General features: G+C 41.5%; 2 protein-coding genes and 1 long non-coding RNA gene across 6 annotated transcripts; 1 reads left to right on the top strand and 2 right to left on the bottom strand.

Moving 5' to 3' along the window:
- Window positions 1–49: 49 nt before the first annotated feature.
- On the bottom strand, window positions 50–11,185 carry LOC148400662 (uncharacterized). 2 transcript variants are annotated; one of them, XR_015857602.1, is made up of 6 exons: window positions 10,943–11,185; window positions 6,756–6,963; window positions 4,567–4,653; window positions 4,315–4,449; window positions 4,105–4,237; window positions 50–1,683 (listed from the first exon to the last, which is right to left on the bottom strand). It is a non-coding gene; the product is annotated as an uncharacterized LOC148400662 (long non-coding RNA). The 2 variants fall into 2 exon arrangements; XR_015857601.1 differs by having other exon boundaries at window positions 4,304–4,449; window positions 10,943–11,182.
- Window positions 11,186–11,663: 478 nt separating this feature from the next.
- On the top strand, window positions 11,664–14,513 carry foxf1 (forkhead box F1). Its single transcript, XM_088371543.1, has 2 exons — window positions 11,664–12,890; window positions 13,585–14,513. The coding sequence occupies exons 1-2, from the start codon at window positions 11,930–11,932 to the stop codon at window positions 13,746–13,748; spliced, it is 1,125 nt and encodes a 374-aa protein (XP_088227669.1). The 5' UTR covers window positions 11,664–11,929; the 3' UTR covers window positions 13,749–14,513.
- A 1,469-nt stretch (window positions 14,514–15,982) lies between these two features.
- mthfsd (methenyltetrahydrofolate synthetase domain containing) lies at window positions 15,983–21,716 on the bottom strand. 3 transcript variants are annotated; one of them, XM_088371542.1, is made up of 9 exons: window positions 21,535–21,716; window positions 21,338–21,441; window positions 21,042–21,134; window positions 20,854–20,967; window positions 20,167–20,280; window positions 20,008–20,098; window positions 19,689–19,801; window positions 19,337–19,462; window positions 15,983–17,985 (listed from the first exon to the last, which is right to left on the bottom strand). In XM_088371542.1, exons 1-9 carry the CDS (start codon window positions 21,560–21,562, stop codon window positions 17,251–17,253), a joined length of 1,518 nt encoding a protein of 505 aa, XP_088227668.1. In that variant the 5' UTR covers window positions 21,563–21,716; the 3' UTR covers window positions 15,983–17,250. The 3 variants fall into 3 exon arrangements, with proteins under 3 accessions (XP_088227668.1, XP_088227666.1, XP_088227667.1); XM_088371540.1 differs by lacking the exon at window positions 20,854–20,967 and having other exon boundaries at window positions 21,021–21,134; window positions 21,535–21,715; XM_088371541.1 differs by lacking the exon at window positions 21,042–21,134 and having other exon boundaries at window positions 21,535–21,715.
- Between the last annotated feature and the right edge of the window lie 201 nt (window positions 21,717–21,917).

Genomic DNA, 21,917 nt, shown 5'->3' with positions numbered 1-21,917 from the left:
CCACAGCTGCGACAAAGTGCGCTACATAATAAAGTTGACCATGAATCACATTAAATGATACAAAGAAAATAAACATAAATACATAAATAAATTACACTTTTCTAAATAACCGATACTTGTCTAAAACTAAAGTCTTGCAGCACCTCCACTTGACCTCACACGACGTTTGGACTAAAAGAATGATATGGTCTGTCAAGGTGATAGTTTGACCCCTGAACTGAAATCTTGCTTCATGCTAACATAAACTCAGTTGACGGTGAGATAAGGACGTAAGAATATTGTACCCAAAAAGTGCCAATTATTTATCTTACTTTTAAATTAAGTCACCTGTCGTCCTATTACATCTTTGAATTCATCGCGTCTTGGTCAGTGTGAGCTCCAATTAAATGTTTAACCCTTTCTCCCACAGAGAGAAGATGTCAAGTGTCTGGGGTTAGTGCAATTGAGCCCGTGTGTCTCCAAACTAATCTCCAGGCCAAAGAGCGCTGCGGATCTAAGAGGGGAAGACGGCCTTGCAAAACGGCCTGAAGGCTCAAAGCAGATCTGGGATGGAGCTAGATAATGAGCAGGGGGGATAAAGTAGAGTTATGGAGGTCTTATCACCCGGAGCCCCTGGGTCAGGCGGCACTGCTGGTGGCCACGGTCGACTAAATTATCACAAAAACACACCACTGTAGGTACAAAATTTACATTGTATAGTCACGCACAGATACAGAAAGTAAACAAATATGCATCGTCCAGGTGGAGTTATTTGTATGTATACACAACGCCTAAGTGATGTCCTTCACTGGCTCCACTCAACATCTACGTGGGGGTCATGTGGGGGAGACGCAGACAAAGTGTGCTGTTGGTCTAGCCAGACCTCAGGCTGTGATTTGTTGAAGAGCATCAGACGGGAGTCAACCACAATCGAAATAAATCACCTCCATGGCACCAACGTTGATAATGCCCCGATGTTACATGCATCGTGTGCACTTACAAATAGTCATTAATTTTCTTCACGGTGACGAGACACAATCTAATTGTTGGGTTTGAAGCCACAATATGCTTTTCACCATCTCTACTGCATTGTTGTGCGTCGCAATCTTGTAGCGGCGCTGTGGGGAACAGCAGCTCACTTTAGGAGGGTCATGCGTGATCTCAGCCAGGATGAGCCAAGCCAGGATTGTCTTACCATTACTATTCTTACTTTAGGCAATATGCAGACAGAAAAGCTGATGAAAAGATTGATTGGAGGAGTTTAAATGGCTATTTGATACAGCTGAGTTTAATTCAGCGAAGTGTTTGGGGGATTAAAACAGCTTCGGCCGAGCGTGACGAGGAACAGAATCGCTTCCTGATAATTAGTCCGCTCATTACAGTACGTAACTTGCTCCTTTCTTCCAAAAGAGACATATTTCTCAAAGTGAGCAGGACTCCAGCTCAGGGTGTCAGTATGTATCCCATTATGGTTGGGCCGCGTGGACAGAAGAGTTCTGCCGGCTTGCCGCGGCTTTATTTATTTGACTGTCTTTCATCTGCAAACCACCACAATCGACATCAGAGGCAAATCCACCCTGTGTATCCCATAGGTGTCATTTAGGATTGATTCCCTGGAATTAGCAGACGTCAAACGAAACCATGTGGTTGTCTGTCGGACCAGCTGTCTGTTTTTCCCAAACGCCCACGATATAGAGTCCACACCTACAGACAAAAAAAAAAAAAAAACATGAAGTTGCTCGATATAAAATCATTACTATTTTTTTTTACTTAACATTCCCTTTAATATCCTGGATGTAAATTATTACACTAAATTCTGAGTGAAGTGACTGATATGAGTCTAAAAGTCCAAAAACACAGCCAATGATGAAGCAGCCGTTCATCGACATATTGCCATTGTGTCCGTCTGTCTCCAGTCAGGACACACTCAACAGCATGTCCACTTTGCCGTGACTGTGTTTACTCGGCCGGTACACAAAGTCAGCTGGCTGCAAGCGCTGTTAACGAATCAAGAACAAACCTGTGCAGAGTGCTTTTCATTTTATATACTCTGAAAGTTGCATATATATAGATATATAGCTCTGGTCATTTTGCGCTATTTTTACAACAATGTAAAAGGGTCTTGAGTGTATTGAAAGGCGGGATGTTTACAGTCTGAATGCACAGTTTTGCAGCAGGACTTTGTCTTCACTGTCGCTGTGAACATCCTGCATGAATCTAGAGCAGTGACTCTCAAAGTGTCGTACGAGTACCACTAGGTACAGTTCAGTTGTTGTGTTTTTTAGTAGTTTTGTATTTAGACTTTGAGGAAAAAAAATGTTGACGTGATTCTCACAAGTTATAAGCGGTTGTCATATATATTATGACTATAATGTTGTTTCATTTTGAGTTTTGTTTCTCTTGGCATATTTCTGAAAATATATATTTCCAGTAGAATTCTGATTGGATATGTATTTTTTTTCCTGTTTTTTTTCCTTTATTCCTGTTTTTCCCTCTGTATCACAACTTTTTTTCTTCTAATATTTTAGCTTCATTCATTTATAATTTGAACTTTTTCTCATTAAATGCATTCCTGGAATTACCTATTTTTACCCCTCTTAACCCCTTGACGCCAATAAAAAAAAATATACCTACATATAAAAATTAAATAAAACCTTGTCATGTAGATTATCACAAAGGTACTTCAACAGTTACGCAATTTTTAGGTGGTACTTGGCATAAAAAGTTTGAGAACCACTCATCAAGAGTACACGTCCCACCAAATGTCCCTAAGCATCTAATGTAATCAGGACACTTCTGTAAAATGCTTAAATATATCTTTTTTTCAATCACAAGAATAAACATGAACCAAACCTTTAATTTGCACTGAAGTGGAATTGAGGAGCTTGAGGCCCTGCCGCGGCGAACTTGATTACTTAATAATACGGTGATAAACACAACTATCAATCAAAGCCTCTGACAAGAGCTACAATTCAGGGGAAATCTTGCCAAACTCACAAGTGTTGGCTCTAACTGTGGCGGAGCATGTGTGCGAGTGTGCGTGTGTGTTCGACCATATAGGTGGAAAGCAATGAGGTGTTACGTTTATTTATAGAGCATAAGTGCAGTAATGGTGTATCTTGATAACAGCTTTATAATCAAATGGTCACTCAGCAGATTGGCCAAGGGGGACTATTTGAATGAATTTGTGAATGAGAAATATTTTTGTAAGATGGAGTGGAGATTTGGCAATCCCAGTTACATTTTGAATAAAAACAACAAAAACGATTTTCAAATGACATGAGACTTGACGTAGAAAATAGATGTTTGTATTGGACAGCGGCAGCAGCAGGACTATCATTTAGTAATTGGGTTGGCGTGGGTTTCCTGCAAATTTTGCCAAACACCAAGTTGGCATGTAAATGTGACAGAAGAAGGAAATTCTATTGAGATATGTGGACCGACACATTTCCAATGTGCTGGACTGATGACTGCACGGCTGATAAGGTTTGAAGCAGATTATATTTTCAGCTAAAACTGAAAAGCACTGTCATGAAATTAGAATATCTACTTTCCAGAGTTATGAAACAAAAGCTTGATGACTAGCTCAAATTACCTTTCCCCACTGAATTGGAAATGGCAAACACCACAAAAGATTTTGTAATGTGTTTTTTTTTTGTAATAAAAATAGCAATCTATAATATTTTACTAGAGAACATACATAATAATGTTTTTAAATAATATGTAAGAATTAAACAGCTTTTGCCTTATTTTCTACTTCAGTTCAAAGGATGTTTTGCTACTCTTTCTGGTGTGCATGCCTTGAACATAAGGGGGCGGTATAATATACAGGCATATACAGTACAAGAAGACAGCCACAGCTCCTCAGTAGGATGCAGTAATATCGGTCATACAGTGCAGAGAATAAAACATAAACTGTATTCCTGTGAGCATTATCTAGTATCAGTCTACATGTGTTGCTCCACCATTTGTGTTTAGTTGTGGATTTTGAGCAGATTGGGTGACTTTTACCCAAGGTTGGGTTGATTATTTCCACCCAGCAGATTGGGTTGAACATTGGATTTGGGCTGGCTGAAGAGCAGCACCTGGTTGTTATCTAGAGTAAGTTTAATGTAAGATTTTTACCTTTAATTGGATCAAAATCTTGACCACGTTGCGCTGGGTCGACTTGCCAACTTGAATAAATAACCCAGCATTGGCTCTGTCTCTATTCAACCCAGCGTTGGGTTTGTGATTTCACCCAGGCAGTTTCCTTGTGCTGAAAAAAAAAGTGGGGATTGAATATGATTCATTTGTGCTGCAAAATTTGCAGTTTTCTGTTTACTTTGAGTTTACGTCAGCGCTCAGGTAAATTAAGTCCTCAACAATCCAGCTGGTTCTGGAGGTGCGCCTCTGACGGGCTTGCTGCTATTCTCTCTCGGACCTCGCCACTTGTAGCAGACCGTGGCTGATTTCCTTCCTTGCGTGACTCTGGAGTGTAAACACACAGCCAGAGTGACTCATCACTATTTCTCACTTCCATGCTCAGATATAAACATACGGATGGGTCAGGGGTCATTTGGGGGTAACGAATGGGCGTGGGCGGACCTAGTATGTATCCCTGTAAGACATCTTCCATTCTCCAAAGAATTCACAGCTTCCTGTGGCCAAAGCCACATGACTGCCCACTCCAGCCTAGAGGAAGCAGAAAGAGAAACACGGTTAGAAATAGAGAACGAGAAAAAACACCGGCAATCCAAGTGATAAATTGACTTCTTTGCAGTACTGCGTGGAAAGAATGCCGATGTGATGTATTTCTGTTCACCTTCCAGGCGCAGGACGTGTTAAAAGAGTGATGCTTGGATGCGAGCAGGAGGGGATGTGACTAAGTTCAATCGCGTGGCGAGTATTAACTTCATTCATACTCCGACTGATTTATAAGACATGGAAAGCGTGTTTATATGCCGCTGCCAGCTTGTCTTTGAGGAAGAACGACATCATGTTACAAAAACTGGGATGCCTTTGGTAAGCGCTGATCAGCGCTTAAGTCCTTTTACCCTCCTGTTGCCGCAGTCTGGTGTGGTGGGGGGGGGCAGACACTTCCCGTCAGGCCCCAATGTGAAGAAGGGCCAAATACAGTACAACATCAATCACTTGGCACTCCACAACTTCCCCGGTGCCATTGTTGTAGAGCAGGAAATAGGCCGCTAGCAGGTGGAAATAAAAAGCCTTTGACAACTACAGCATAGGGCTGAAGATTATTCCCAGGATGAGCGCAACATTTGCACAAGCTACTGCCCCCACCACCACCACCACCCCTCACACTCAGCCTCACCCGCACATATACAAATATAGCAACATTTATGTGTACAAGATTTGAAGAATAGTAACATCTGTTATTTTTTGCCAAGGATAAAGAATATATGCAGTGGGTATTTTTGAATCATATGTCTATATGTGCAACATTTGTGTTATGTTTTATTTATTTAATATTTATATTTTATATATATATTTGTGTTATGTTTTATTTATATTATTTTATTTAATTATCCTTGTCAATAGTGTGACTATAACACCACCACATACAGGACATAGCTAAATCACGCCTTCTCACTCTGTTTGGGTGTTTGTTCCTCTGTCATGGTGGTTTCTTACAAATCTGATTAATACAAGAAGGGCTGTTGTTTTTTTCACAGATCATTTTAGTAATGTATTAACGTCAGGTCAGCCTGGCAGTTTAAACAAAAATAACTGAAAATCAATTAATTTAAAATGGAAAAAAATGTCCTCTTTAAAAAAGTTAAAATTTAAATATTAAAACAATGACTACAAAGTTGATAACACTTTTATAATGAGGACAGTTTGGCCCTTGAATTTGATTCTTATTTATTTCGTATGATTCTAAGATTCGGTCAACCAGCATCCTGTATCCTGTTCAGCCTTATAGGTTCCACTGTATTGTGTTTTTAGAACCTTAAGAAAGCTTCTGTTATTCCCCTACTGACTTGCGGTGCTGTGAAAATGAAAAATACTGAGGCTGTTTTGTGTGTCACTACATTTGACATCATGTTCTTCATCTTTCCACCAATCACAGGTTTGCGTTGGACACAAAACTGCCACATGTTTTAATTGCAGCCTCTCCCTGCCTTCTTTCCGTCCCCGCCGCTCTTCATGTGGGATGGAAGGCTGAGACCTGGCAGGGTGGCTGTCACATAATGCCCACGCCTGTGATGCTTCGCTGGGACCCCCCTCCGCTCAGGAAATGCTCTCGGCCTATTTCCCACCCTGGCGCTCCACTGTGGAGAGCCGGGCATTACGCTCCGAATCCAGTTACCGTCCCAGAACATTCCTGACTGATTCCGACCGCTGCCTGGCCGTGGCTTCCCAGAGACAACGAGGACGTGCCCTCATTTCAAAGCGACTGGAGTATCAAGTTGGGCGCTACCAAAGCTCTTCATGGCAGAAGCTGCATGACAGGAAACAAGCTCCCCCACCCCCCCATATTGCTTCCATTTGTGGTTTGTATGTAGGTGGCTTCAGTTGGGTGCAGGATTAAAAATATTCAACTCAGGTTGCCAGAATGATATCTCCGATTGTGGTGGAGTGTTTGGGAATTCTTAATTGCTTTTTCCGAATGAGCTTACCACAGGAAAATCCCCCTTCAGAGCAGAAAAAAACAAGAGAGTGGGTGACCCGTAAACGCTGAAGATTTCATGTAAACACGCACATCGGAGCCCATGCTGCTCCCCGGCCCGCCGCATCTCACTGCTGTCAGGGTGGCAACACGGCAAACTAACCTGCAACGGCGGCCCACCAAGCCTCTGCTCATGCCCTCGCCAATGTGGTTTATGTCTCATCTCCTATTATTGACGGCTCAGACAGCATCAGGATATCGTGACGGACCGGCCCTGCATGGGAGCTGTGCACAGCCGCAGGGTGGGGCGCCGTTGACTGGCTCCCATGTGCTGTGTGGGACAGACCCATTGTGGAATGGCATCCGAGCGCCTGTAAGAAAAGCAAGGAAAGAGGACGTTGGATAAATAGATGATCATTTATCAAATTCAATGTCTTCAAGTGAGGTTTTATTGGGTCATAAACTGTAATAAAACTTCGGAAGTTGACCATCAAGCTGGCACACATTCTTGGCAAAGGATTTTTGACCCATAAACTACATAAGTACACTAGTGTGTGTTATTAATATTTTTATTATCCTGTTTGTCATTGTAACATTGTATAATACATAAGTTGGGGACTTAAGGGAGGAAGAAAATTTCAGACTTGAGGCAAAAAAAGATTTCATCAAAATATACTGCTAATGTACAAAATGGAACAAATTGTGCTTCATACACAAAATATATAAGAGAAAATGTGTGCTTGAATTGTTGGAGTTAGCCTATAACATTTTTGAATGAGTCATTGGGAATGAAAAAAAATCAATACGCAAAATAACTTACAAGTTAAAAAAAAAAGTTTGAAGTGGATTTTACATAAAGTTTTGAGGGGAAAGTACAGCTATGATTGTCAGAAACTTCAGTTTCTTGACTGATTAAGTCCTCACAAAGAAAAAAATACAAGCTTTGTTTAAGTGTATCCTATATAGAAAGGGAAGCAACAGAGGTAAATTTAAAAAATAATTTAGTTACAAACACATTTCTCCGATGGACAGTTTTCATTCATAAGTGCCTCCTTCCTTCCACATTCAGCATTAAGTAACCTTGATATCTCTTTGTTACAGCATATTATTTATTACTTTTGAGTGTTCCTTCAATTTACACACACACAAAATAGATCAAGGACCTACTTTATGATGTAATGATGACCAATTGAGACAGTTGTTCATACATGTGGTAACTCATTTGAACACTACTAGTATTTGTCTAACTTTTGGACCAGTTAAATCCTCACTCATGCGACGTGTCCATCATGTATATATGTATAGGCAGCATTAGATCAAATAATAATAATAATAATAATAATAATAATAACAATAATAATAATAATAATAATAATAATAATAATAATAATAATGATAATAATAATAATAATAATAATAATAATAATAACTAGAACACTTCAGCTCATCTTTATCAATTCAATCAAATTAATTGTACATATCCTTGACATGCAAGTGGAATATGCGAGAGATTTCAATGTGCACCTAGGCACTTGTTCCATTTTAGGGTCTTTTTAAGTATTATGCACCATTCAATGACATGCAAAAACATGCCTTGCAGTATTTTCTATAAAGTGATTTTCTTATTTAAATAGCACAATACACTAATATTATGAAGCGTAACCACAACAACTACATGACAGTATTCGAGTTAAGTGGATACTCTTGTACAGAGTCAATAAGGCAGAATGTGTATTGGGTTTCAGGTGTACCTAATGTTATGGCCTGTGACTGTATTTGGTTTCACGGCCTCTTACAGTGCTTATTGTCCTGTGCATAGGAACGACTCCTTTCGTTAGCTGTGGCCATGAGAAGAAGGAAGAGCACGCAAGCATATAGCAACTGCATGGTGGAGGCCATCAACTACACTTGACGTTCACGGAGCGACCCAAAAAAGCGCGCAATCAGCGGTCTGCGAGCTATGCCGTCCTTTCTCGTTCACATAAACAGCACTTAAAGGAAAATATACACGGCCACCTACAGCGCAAGGAAAGTGATGAGGGCTCCACATCACACTGGTTTCAATTAAAGCGACAGCGAACTGCAGGGGACACTTGACGTGTACATTGACTAAACGCACTTCTCCTTAAAATAGCTTAAACATTTGAGAAGGAAACGATATATTCTAATTTTAGTATAAAATGTAGGCTATTTGAAAAAAGTTGAGATGTGTGTATTTTGCGTCAGACATAATACTGGGACATTTTGATAACCGGCGAGTAAGCTATTAATTGGCATTTCTTGTTCTCTAATTTGAAAAATATCAATTAATCATCATTATCATCATCACATATGTCGCAAGACCATTTGCATATTATATATTGGAAAATAATTTTAATTTTATGCGCAACGTCGTGGACGCTACAATAAAATTGTAAACCCGCAAAACTTTTGAGTAATAACTTAAAATAAACAGCAAAGCATAAATGTTTTAAAGCATGTGCTGATTATTTTTTTAGTAGTACTTCTTTAAATCAATTCACATATTTGAGCTGTACCAAAACGTTTTGAGCGACTCTGGCGTTGCCAGATGTAGTTGGGCGCTTGTAGTTTTATTTCGTGATCGCCTTTGTTTTTATGTCCTGCTTTTGTTTTATGTTAATCATGTTATATTTGACCTATTTATTGATGCACAGAACTTCTGGGAAATCTTTTTTTTTTTATGTGCTTTATGAATAGCCTGGATTGAATTGGGGTATAGGAGTGTGGAAAGATATATAACTTTTTGGTTAATTACGCATGTTTAGTTATATTTACTCTAGCTGTATTAATCATCCATTGCCTTAATCAGCACTAAGAAATGAAATATTGTATGTTTTTATTCCTTGGCACTGCGAACATGTGCAGTCGTCACACATTTTAAACTTTTATTTAGCCAAATTAAATTTGATGCATTCTATAAGTGGCGTGACATTTGCTATAAGCGTCCCTAAAGCTCTTAAATGGCTACAGAAAATTAAACCATTTACTTAGCTACTAAAGAAACAGCAACTGAGTGTGTTTCTTGCTCAAATGATGAGCTCAGAAGAAAACACATGAAGTGTTTTCCGACTGCACAGACAGGAATGGGGCTATATTGGGTTCATTGCAGTAAATAAGGTATACACGACAGTCAGGAAGGCCTGTCAGGGCCGTGCACTCTGCGGTCTACCTCCACCTAAGTGGTCCTGCTTTCCTGGGTATGCAGAGCTGTCCAATATTTCACGATGGGACGTCATGGAAGAAGGGGGGGGGGGGGGGGACACTGAATGCTTGGTGACGAACACAATCTGCTTGCGACACCATTAACAGCGAGTTCTTTTCCTCTGCTATTTATTCACGAATAAAACATTTGTATGTAATTAAAATAAATATTTATCAATGTCATTGTCGCAGTTCTCAACATTAAGTATCATGAAAATTGTGCACTATAAAAGTCAAAGTCAAGTCAACATAATATGTATGCCTTTTTTGAAAGTGTATTGAGCGTAGTAAAATTATCATTCTTGTAAATGCCCAAAAAAATGTAAATTGGGCGTATTAGACCCTTTTACTCACTTTATATTTCGAAAGGACCGGATATCAATTAATATTAACTAATATTGATCTCAGCGCATCACCATGGCAAGAGTATGAGTTTGTGTTTCGGTGGGGTGGGGGTGAGGGGGCTAAATGAAATGAAGGTAATTAAACGCAGTGGGCAGGGAGAGGACCGGAGCGTGCTTGCCCCTGCGCGGATCGAGCGCGCTGGGTGGTCCTATTCGCTGATAAATGCGCCCCCCCCCCCCTTTACAAAATCTGCACCAACGTCGGCGCAGTCGTCGGTTCAAACAATATGAGCATTAATTTATCGACGCGTGTGTGCGCTCAACGGCAAAACTAACAATTAGCACCTTTGCACCAGCCTGACTGACAATGAAATGACATTTTGACCATGCATGAATCAAAGAACAAAAACGCCACTTAGGTTAAGAAAATTGTAATGAAATATACAATAAAATCTATATATTTTTTTGTTTTGTTTATTTTATCTTATTGTCAAAATAGGAACAGTAGGATATTTGAGCTCACTGTGAGGGGAAAGGTTGCAGACTGCAGTTATGGAGATCTCTAGGGAACAATAAGCAAGCTACTGTCAACAGATTTAGCTTATAAAGTCATCTGCTTGCAGTATAGTCTGCAAGCATTGCTGCATAAATGTCAGTCTAGAATTAAACCTTACAACAGTGCACCTTTTAACATCGACGAGGCTATGAGAAGTACTTTGCAAACCCTATTGATCCCCTTTGACAATTAGGTATACCAGAATAAAACTGAATTATAGTAACTTACTTTTACTTGTGAAATGACGGTCCCAGCATGTCTGGAGTCGTTCCGTGGTCTGAACCCGAGGTTCTGCGCTCACAGCGCGGCAGAGCTTCAACTTCATTCCCCGGGCGTCTCCTGCGTAAATATTATGACTTACACAAACAATATTCGGCTGCATATAAAAAAGCCCACAGACGTCTCTGTGCAGGGCACATCACATAACAGTGACTATTAGCTGATTGAACTGGGCTTTTTGTTGATTTTCTTTCTTTCTTTCTTTTTTTTTTTTTTTTTTTACATTCAAGAAGTGAACATGTTTACATTTTGCTGTGTAAACATCCTGCCCACCCGCCCGCTTATTTTGTACAGAAATTTGGAGGCTGGTTTTGAATATGAGGGGGCACGCCCTTTGGAAAAGGCTTTTAAAACATTGCAAAAATATTTAGATGCGTTCCAACGGGTGGCACATAAACGTGTGAGAACTTGCACATATTGGATTAGAATACAAGTAGTTAAAAAAGAAAAATAAAAATCCATTGTTAACGCGCACATGCATTATTGTAGTGTTTGCATACAGTAAGGCCGTATGGAAGATAGAATGACACATTTAAACGAAAGAATAGTTTTTTTTTAATGCAAAGTAAAAAGTGCACCCAGATGTGCACGCTTACAGGCGGCCCACCACTGGAGGAGGAGTGGAAATGGGCGGGCCTGTTTTTTTTCCCGGATGGCCAAGACATGCAGCTTCCAGCTCGCTGATGGCAACAGATAAGTAAAAAAGTCAGCAGGACAACACACAGCAAGTGAAGTGGAAAGCGGCTCCTGTTCTACTCCTTCTATCCCACTCTGGAAAAGTTTTGGACGAGGCACTCTTTCAGGAACCTCTGCGCACTGAGAAGCAGCGTTCTCCTTTTTTGGGTCTCTTTATGCCGGTGAGTTGACGTCGTCTCGTGTGGTGTGGAGGTGGAAGACAACGTCTTCTTCTACCCAGCGCGCCCGAGGGTCTAACTAATGACGGCAGAGGTCCAGCAGCCCCAAGCGCACACTCCTGCCCAGAGCGGCCCCATGTCTGCTCCGGACAAGACCGCGGTGATGGACACCGCCGCCTCCTCCACCGCCAAAGCCAAAAAGACCAACGCGGGGATCCGCCGGCCGGAGAAGCCTCCTTACTCTTACATCGCCCTCATCGTCATGGCGATCCAGAGCTCCCCCACCAAGCGGCTGACCCTCAGTGAGATCTACCAGTTCCTGCAGAGTCGCTTCCCCTTCTTCAGGGGCTCCTACCAGGGCTGGAAGAACTCGGTGCGCCACAATTTGTCCCTAAACGAGTGCTTCATCAAGCTGCCCAAGGGTCTGGGCCGGCCAGGGAAGGGTCACTACTGGACTATCGACCCGGCAAGTGAGTTTATGTTCGAGGAGGGCTCGTTCAGGAGGAGACCCCGAGGGTTCCGGCGCAAGTGCCAAGCGCTCAAGCCCATGTACAGCATGATGAACGGTTTGGGCTTCAACCACATCCCAGAGTCGTACAACTTCCAGGGGAGCGGCGGGGGCCTGTCGTGTCCGCCCAACAGCTTGTCCCTGGACAACGGGATCGGGATGATGAACGGACACCTGGCGGGGAACATGGACGGCATGGCTCTGTCCGGCCACTCCATGACGCACTTGTCGGCCAACGGCGGCCACTCGTATATGGGGAGCTGCGCGGCGAACGCCGCCGAGGGGGGCTACCCTCACCACGACACCTCCGCCTCGCCTCTGCTCACCAGCGGCGGCGTGATGGAGCCGCACCCGGTCTATTCTAGCCCGGCGTCGGCGTGGGCTCCGAGTCCCAATAACGGAGCTTCTTACATCAAGCAGCAGCCACTGTCTCCGTGCAACCCCGGAGCCAACGCGCTGCAGCCCAGCCTGCCCACGCACTCGTTGGAGCAGCCTTACCTGCACCAGAACGGCCACACGGCCACGGACTTGCAAGGTAGGCAAGCTTCCATCCACAAAAATACCACAATAACAACAGCAATAACACTTCGGCTTACATTGAAACAGATCGCGTGGAAAAATGAAAACAAAGACCAGCCACATAATTATTAGTGTTGGGCCAAGCTAAAGTGCTTCACTGACCTTTTGCCAAGCGCGGGCCCAGTAGAAATACTGCCTTTAATTGCAGTAGCAAAAACTTGGTCTTGTAAAATCCCTAAACACTGGATTTGAAATGAATATTTTACTTCAAGCAAAAGCACATCAGGAAAGCACTTTAAATTGTCTTGGGAAAGCTCCAGATTAGTGAATAGAAAAACAAACAAGGAGACTGCCTTGTCTCGGACCAATGCCAATTAAACTTGCATTCGTCTTTTTTAGGCCGTCATACTAAAAGGAACACTTTGAAACTTATAATAATTACTACGATTTTTTTACGTATTATTACACTTGAGTAAAATCCATGTACGTTTTATATAGAAAAGTTGGCATATGCCAATTGAGCTTCCATTTGTCTCGACTATGTAACCTAATAAATAAACATGGAGACATTGGAGGCTTATAATTACTAGAAAATAACGTAATTTCATATTGGCAATTCTATTTTAATTATTTGTGACTAAACAACCATGGGGCCAATTAGGGGGATGAAAAAAATTGCATGTCGTAAACGTGCATGTGTGTGTTTTCAGGCATCCCTCGGTACCATTCGCAGTCTCCGAGCATGTGTGACCGGAAGGAGTTCGTCTTCTCCTTCAACGCCATGACGTCGTCAGCCATGCACTCGCCGAGCAGCGGCTCCTACTACCACCACCAGCAGGTCTCCTACCAGGACATCAAGCCGTGCGTCATGTGATGCGGGTTCAGTTCGGTTCAGCTCCGTGCAGCTGAAACGAAAAGGAAAAGAAAACCACTGAGGGGACGTGAAGGCCTCTCGAAAGACAAGCCGGACTACTTTTTCCTCCCCTCTTCCGTCTCACACAAGCGCGACCATATGAGTGATGATGATGATAATAATATATAATAATACAAACTTTTACGTGCCGTCATGGAGCAGCGGGGTGAAAGTCTGATGACGTTTGGTACTCGGTCCTGCATCGCGGACTACAACTACACATTTTTTGTCCAGCTTTTCTTCTTCATCCATGTTAAAAAAAAAAAAATGCACACTTTTATTTTCTGTGTTCTCTTTCTTCTCTTTTTGTTGTTGTTGCATAAAACACTCTTTTGGAATTCCAGTGACATGAACAATTGTGGACAATATATTGATGTGTCCATGTATACTGTATAAAATGATTAAGGCACTTTTTGAATAGCCTATAAGCGCAACTTTTTTTTTTTAATTTATTCGGAACTGAAAGCCTGCATATTTTTCATTTCAGGCGAATTGGCCAAGGAGGTTTTGCTTTATTGGCAATATTTGTCAGAATGCTTATTATTTGTTTTAAAATGAAAAGTGAGGATATATTGTAAGCACCGTTTCTGTCATTATGTATAGACCACCATGAATTAATGCCAGCACTGTTCTATAGATTGTTGGAGAATTTAGCAAAGGTCATCTTTATTACAATCTGTAAGAAATAAAATATTTTTGGGGCTGTTGATGCCTAAATTCTCGAAACAGATACATTTGGATTTTGTTTAGCATACAAAACCAGTTTAACAACTTGAAACTCAATCTATTCGTCAATTATCAATAAATATATATAATGTTCGGTTTATTAAAATTTTGGTCATTTAACATAAACGTCAGAAATAATGTTAAAACCCTCAAAACTAAGTCATTAATAAAACCTAAAGAAGATGCTGATGAAACTTTAAAATGTATTGCCATGAATTTTGGAGAAACGCATTTTGTGACGACATGAATGCATGTTAAGAACTTAAATTCCACACTCTCCAAACGGTTGGGTTAAAAATTGAACCGACCAGGGAAACTGGGTCAATTTGACCCAACTGTGGGTGCCCCCGCCCCCCCCCCCCCCCCTTAAAAAAAAACAACCCCAAAATATTTTACAAAAATATGGGTCAAATTGACTCAACCTCCTTGGTCGGTCCAATTTTTAACCCAAATTATTTTTAAGGGTGCAGTAATTATAATACCACTTCCGTATTTAGGATTGTAAAATAAAATCGGCTATATTTTGACATAATCCAACCACAAACAAATGTAAGACAGCATTACACACACGATCAAATACAAACGCTGCATCCAAAAGTTGACTGATAAATATTAAAACTTTTTTTTACTAACAATCCCGATGATGTTTTAATTAAAAATATTTTGTGATAGTGGTTTACAGTGCATAATCGTACTGCATCATACTGAAAGCTTTTTTAAAAAAATTGTCCCGCTTGTGTAGAAAAATAGTGCAGTTCTATTCTACTGCAAGTACAACCACAATTTTGGAACATAATGCTAAATTAATACACTTAACAGTGTCTATTAAAACGGCACGTTTAACTCGAGTTTATTTTATTATGCTTTTTTAAAACCAATTTGAAGTCGAATTGATGTAATCAAAAAGCATGGATTTTAAAGTGCAAGCTCACCGCAAAAGCATGTGCGTACATTTCTTTCTGCTTAAGATAACGAAGAAAATTGCAGGTGCCGCTGTAGTTAAAAAAAAAAAAAAAAGATTCAATGTGTAATTCTATAAAACGGCAACACAGTAACATCTCGGTTCATGCTCACTTTCGTGTGTACCCAGCCAATAAATGCTGGCCAGCGTACACGCACGTTGCACCTCGGGTTGTCAATGCAGTGCACCTAAACAGCGGCTATATACATCCCGCAGCACATATGGCCTAGCCAGCCAACCAGCCAGCCAGCCAGCCAGCAGCAATGGAATCCTCTCATTCAAACTGATGACATTGGCCAAGGCGCGGCACAGCAAAAGGAGTGAGATGACTAACCACAGCTGCTGTCCCCGACCTGCAGGCTTGCATGCCAGCTCCATAAAAAGCCCGAAGGAGGCTGCTGGGTGCAGACTGACATGACTTGCTGGATGTTTGCGTGTGAAGTTCTCCACACGCTTAAAGGCAGCCAAGCAGGTAAAGTCTGTCCAAGAACATACGTGACGGACGTGATGAAGGGCAGATGTGGCATGCGGGTTTTATTTGTTGTGCTACTGACCTCTCAGCTGTTTGCAATTCAACACATCAGAAAGGAAGACAACAAATGAATCATTCACATATTTAAGTTTTAAATGAAATATTCATTTATGATGATGTTGCATCATAATGGATAAAGCTTCCGCGTAAAGAGAGTTCGGATACAGGCTGTTATTCAACTTTACGGAAGGATTATTTTATTAAAATATGACATTAGAAGGGGAAAAAACATTCTAAAGTGATCTCAATAGTTGTGTTACATTCTATTGCACAAATATGAACATTATAGCACTGATTGACTTGACAGAAAATCAGTCACGGTTAACCAACTATATCAGTAGGTACAATTTATTGGATGAATTATGAACTGTGTGTAAAAGTCATAACCAATTAAATCACTTATGTCAGATAAGATGTGGTCAACCAAACAATTTTGTTGATTACATTGCAGATATACAATACAGTATTTATCCATTCAATAAATGTGACAATCTTAACAATGACACACAGTGGCTCTTATGCATGCTGCTCAATCTGATAAAAGCAATAAACAAATGAGCTATGTCTAGAGAAAAATAATGTCCTTGATGTTCAAAAATAATGACCTTGATTTAACAATGTTTTATTCACTGCCAAATAAATAAAGTTGTAGTTTACAGGGTGGTATATAGCATGCATGGCAGTGGTGGCTAATATTAATTCAAACAAACTACAATGAATATATTGTAAAATTAATACCTCTATCATGTTCTCGATCCAAACTGCATTTTTATCTTTGTATAGAAAGATTTGCTGATTCAGCTCTTGCATTGGCTGGCCTTTGAATTAAAATGTCAGACTGGACAAAGTCGGACAAGTGGAGAGAAAGCGGGGAGTTGTTTATATACAATTTGGCCACATGGTGGTGCTATTTGCATCTCTTGGCCTTTAATCGTGAAGCTCGCCAATAGGGATTTTGGAACTGGACTGGGTAAGGTGCTTGTTTCTGCAACACGGGGAGATCATAGCTAAGCTACATATGGAGAGATTGTGAGGCAGAGAATCTAATCACTAGCTTGCTGGGCTTTTCAATTATTTAACTTAAAAAAAGGAGAATCTTCACATTTAGATGTGCTATTGTTGCATAATGTATTGACATTTTGCTTAATATAAAATAGGGCTCTACTGCAATCAATTTTTATCGATAAACCCAAACCAAAAGTGTTATAAGGCATTTCAAGGTTAGTGCAGTTACATTTCTGCTTTTACTGCTCAGTCTGCTCGTGGGCTTCATTCTTGGAATCCACCACTTCTACGTCAGATGCGGGAGCCGCTGCCGGTTCGGCTTTCCGATTGGACGGGCCGGGCCTCTTGCTGCGCCGTTGGCTCTTGGCCAGCTCGGCCTGCACACTGTGACCATTCAAGCTGAGCCCCTGTAGAGCCTCCAGGGCTTTCTCTGCAGCTTCCGGGTTGCTGTAGTCCAAGAAGGCGCGGTGCTGCGCTCCCTGCCAGGTGAGCCTCAGAGGTGCCGCTTCCCTCTCACGCAGGGATGTCTTCAGCTCGCTGACACGCAGCCCTGTGGGGATCCCACCCAGGTACACTGTGGTCACACTGGGAGGGATCTTACTATGAGTCAGATCTTCACCCCCAGTATCCTCTGAAGTCTTCTCCTTCAGATTGCGTCCACTTCGTCCCTTCCTTCTCCGCCTTTCAGCACCCTCCACCTCATTTCCTCTACTTTCTTTCCTTACGCGAGCCGGACGCTGTCCAGCGTTCAGTTGTGGCTCCAGACTTTTCTCCTCCTTGGACTCTTCTTGGGCATCATGACGGGCTGCTTTCTGCCTCAGCCTGCGCCTGCTTTGCTTTTTTGGGGGACCTGGCTGTGAGAGAGGCTCGGCCGGAGGGGGAGCCACGCCCAAGGTAACGTCCTTCCCTGCTTGCTCCTCCAGAGCCAGGAGCTTCTTTAGGATGGGGATCTTCTCCAGCTTGTCTGTATCCAGCTGAGGACATAAAACTGGGCAATCTCAGTCAGACTGAAAGAGGGTGTTGGGTATTATTAAACATGCAACATTAAACTTCTACTAGCTAGCTTTTACTGCCCATAAGGTAGCAACGTAGCCACCGGCAGAGGAAATTACCGATATCTACCAAGTATTTTTGCTCATAATACAGACAATCCGGAACAGTTGTGTGTCCATTTATAGCAGTGGGACATTTCACTTCCCATGCAGTAAAGAATAAGACAGCTTTCTTGATTTGTTGCATTTTTGGCAGCCTTTGATGCTGACCAGTCCAGACGAGAATCTACGAGGCTATTGTTTTTACAGTGGCCTGTTTGACCTGTAAACACCCCCGACCCCCCCCCCCACACACACACACACACACACACCCACCCAACCCCTGCCTCTGCGGATCCCTGCACATGACGCTTTGATGATCACACGTGGCCTTCCTGCCAGTGAGGTCAGCGGGTCCTGTTTACTTACAAGTTTCTTGAGGAGTGCAGAGGTTTGCGCACAATTTATTTCAGACAAAATGTTGCAATCGTGTCTAATGTGAAACAAATTCTGGAAGGGCATGTTAAATAAAAGAGGGGGCAACCATTTTCTGTCAGTTGTACTGGGCGACTGACTACCACAACTGACTGACAATGTGATTGATGCAACTCCCAAGCAGGCTTGCCAGGTGAGGCAAAGTGTCCAGTGTGAGACAAGTGAGAAACATAACACAATTTTGTTTTAGGGAGGTGACATTAAAAATTGTGTTTTTAAAACTGTACATAATGAGAAACCAGTGGCTTCACTCATTTAATACTGTGGACAACATTGCCATCTACAGGCAAAAAAGCGCACTTGCAGTCTTTTAAGGACAAAGCTGAACTGATGGATCGCTTGCCCTGCCCTCCTGACAATCACCAACCTTTTTGTTTGGTGATTCTTTTTGCTAGTTTGCTTGCATTTTTGTGCACTATATTTTTTCCTGTTTTTATCGGCTTATTGTTTTACAATAAGCTTTTTAACAAGATGCAGGGAAACAATAAACCTGCCAGAGAGAAGTGTTGCTCCATAAATAAATGAGTCTCAAGACAAAGTGCTATCGAGCTACATAGAGAACATTCATCCATAGCATTGAATAATAATTGCTTTGAAATTTAATTGCTCAATCTCTGGTAGCTGCTTCAAGAATTTCCATTTTAATCTGTGCTGGAGATGTCTCCCTTTCGTTCATAACTATCATTGTAAAAGCCTAGAACTTGTATAAATTGGTACTGCTGTTCAACTTCAATATTAGAGAAGTCTGCAGAAATTCAAATTGGCAAAAAGATGAGATTAAGGACAATTTTCACTATACCTTAGTCCAAATGATTCCTTCTGGCTTCGGAGACAGGCAGTTTGTTTTAATGACTCTGCTTGGTGTGAGTATGTAGTCCACTGACAAATCATGTCTTTCCATGAGTTCTTCTGGGACGTCCACCACCTGAAGGACCAAATCTGACTTTAGCAGTAATTCACAGATTTTGTTCCAATTAAACAAACAGGAGTGAAGGCATTTATGGAACTTGCATGACATTGTGACAAATCATTAGGTACACCTTCAGTTTCTTGTGCTTGTGATCATGTAACTCTATAACAGGACAAAAACTAAGCTCCTATGACTGAACATTTACCGTTTTTTTTCTTTTTCAAGAAAAAAGGAAACTAACTTGACAGTCGTGGACGACAGTGACCACCACAGTGGACTCATCCACAGCTCCCATTGAGGCCATCATTGCATACTCCAAGTCAGCAAAGCCTTCTCCTTTTCCAATGCGGAAACCTGGAAAAGGCAGATGAAGACTTTAAAAGCAATTTTGCATAACCGGATACACAGCTAAATCACCCCAACAGTCTGCGCATTTGGGTCAGCCTCGCTTCCGGAAGTACATAACAAAGCATATCAGCTTGATACTTCCTGAGGGAACCATCCTTGCTCATTTTACACTGCAATTAGAAAACACCGTAATAAATAAAATAGTTGCTCACCTTTCTCTGACACAGCCACAGAACCAACGACCACAAGGTCAACCTTGACTTTGGCATCCAGATCAATTGGCACGCTAAACTCTTTAACGCCCTGTAGGTGGGAAACGCTTCAGTTATCATGAAGTGAATGAGTGAAAATAAAACCGATGAATCTCAAACCTGAGAGGTGGAGCATATACGCAGCTGTTCTTTGTTGGCCCCCTGCGGAGGAACTATCTTGTTAAAAAGGCCAGAGCGAAGACGAGGAGTTGGCACCAATAAAGTTTTGTGTGCCTGTAAGACAAAAAAATAAATACATTTTAAAAAAAAATAAAACATTACATGCCACAAGGTTCAGAAAGCATTACAATGCAACAGACTATTGCTGAATTGTTTTCGTAAGAAAATCTATTTTACTTCTAATATGCAATAATATTTGTCGGATGTTTTGAATAAGCAAATCTGCTTTTTTGTCTTCTTAGCAAAACATATTCCAAAGGAAGGAGCAGTCACAACAAGGGAAGAATACGACAGAATAAGAACAAACGCTCTTAGGGAATATTTCGCCCAGTTGTTATATATATAAATATAGTCAGTAGAGCTCCCTCTCTCTTTTTTGTTTTTCTACTCTAAATCCGGCTAGTGCTGTCCTAATTATTGTTGCATGAAACCTGCTCAGACGAGAGGCCGCAAAATTGCCCTGACAATAAAATGACCTTGAATGAATGAGAATATTGAAAGATTCAAAGGTATCATTCAAAATGTGAGCATATCTGAGGTTAACATTGAAGAAGTGAATGCATAATTAATGTTCCTTCCCTAAAAACCCTATGAGAGTAATTTCTGGCCCTTGGTGTGTGTGTGCACCTGTAGCACTTCTAGTCGAGCCCCCTCGAGAGGTTTATCGGGATCCACCTTGACCTCAGTTGCCTGGGTAAACACTTCCAGCTCAGACACCTTAGGGCAGGCAGTGAAAGCCCCCTGGGAGGAAAACAGCAAAGAATAGTGTAGATTTCTGAAAAAGGGCAACTTACTTCCAGTGTGACAAAGCGAGCATGCTGTTGAGGTCTGTCAGGATTTATTTTGATTGTCTGGCTGGACTTGAATTCCTGCAGGACTGTGAGCCTGTCGCATGCTTGAACCGCACCCTGGCCAGTAAATACAAAGACAGGACAAATACTGTAGCAAACGCTGCTGAGTTGATCAGATGCAAATGGTGTCATTAGCAAAAAATCATTGATGTATATAATCCAACTCAGTAGCCAATCCAGCAGGAAATGGCAATACGTTTACGAGCAACATGTTGGTTCTTAAACCCATAACGTGGATTTGGTTCTAATTTTCAGCTTGCCTTAAAATTCGGGATTCTGTGGTGAACGGGCCTGGGGAAGTTAGCCAGGTTCTTGTCTTCGATGTAGTCCCAAATCTTTTGACGAATGTCCCATTTTGTTGCTCCTGGCGAGAAAACCCAAGTAGCGGACTACATAGCAGCATTTGCTAACAGATTACGACAGCGATGCGTCGAGTTTCATTTTACATTGAACCTACCTGGGTTGATTTTTATGACAGGTTCCATGATGTTATGTGCTGCAGAAAATGGATCCTTTTGACTTTTTGGTTTAAGTAAGCGCTTACACGTGAGATCTGCAAGTAAAGTAAAAAGACAGCAACAGCTGCTGGAAAATGTTTATGCTCACTACGGCGACACGGGAGGGTCAAACAACAAAGGGCGAAAATCGTCATCGTGGCCTAACTAATGATAATTAAGTTTACAATCATGGTGTTAAATAGAGGCATTATAGGGCACATGTGAGGTCAGACAGCATAGTGAAAGTAGTTGCACTTTACCAAGATTGTGGATAGTAAAAATACATTTTTATTTTCGTTACTCTACCAAATGACAAAATACTGCAATACTGCTGGTAATACAC

This window comes from Syngnathus floridae, chromosome 3, assembly GCF_059516105.1.
Source record: "Syngnathus floridae isolate MCC-2025c chromosome 3, RoL_Sflo_1.0, whole genome shotgun sequence".
Classification (NCBI taxonomy): Eukaryota; Metazoa; Chordata; class Actinopteri; order Syngnathiformes; family Syngnathidae; genus Syngnathus; species Syngnathus floridae.
Note: the sequence above shows the minus strand (reverse complement) of the source record. Positions and strands in the feature narration are given on the sequence as shown.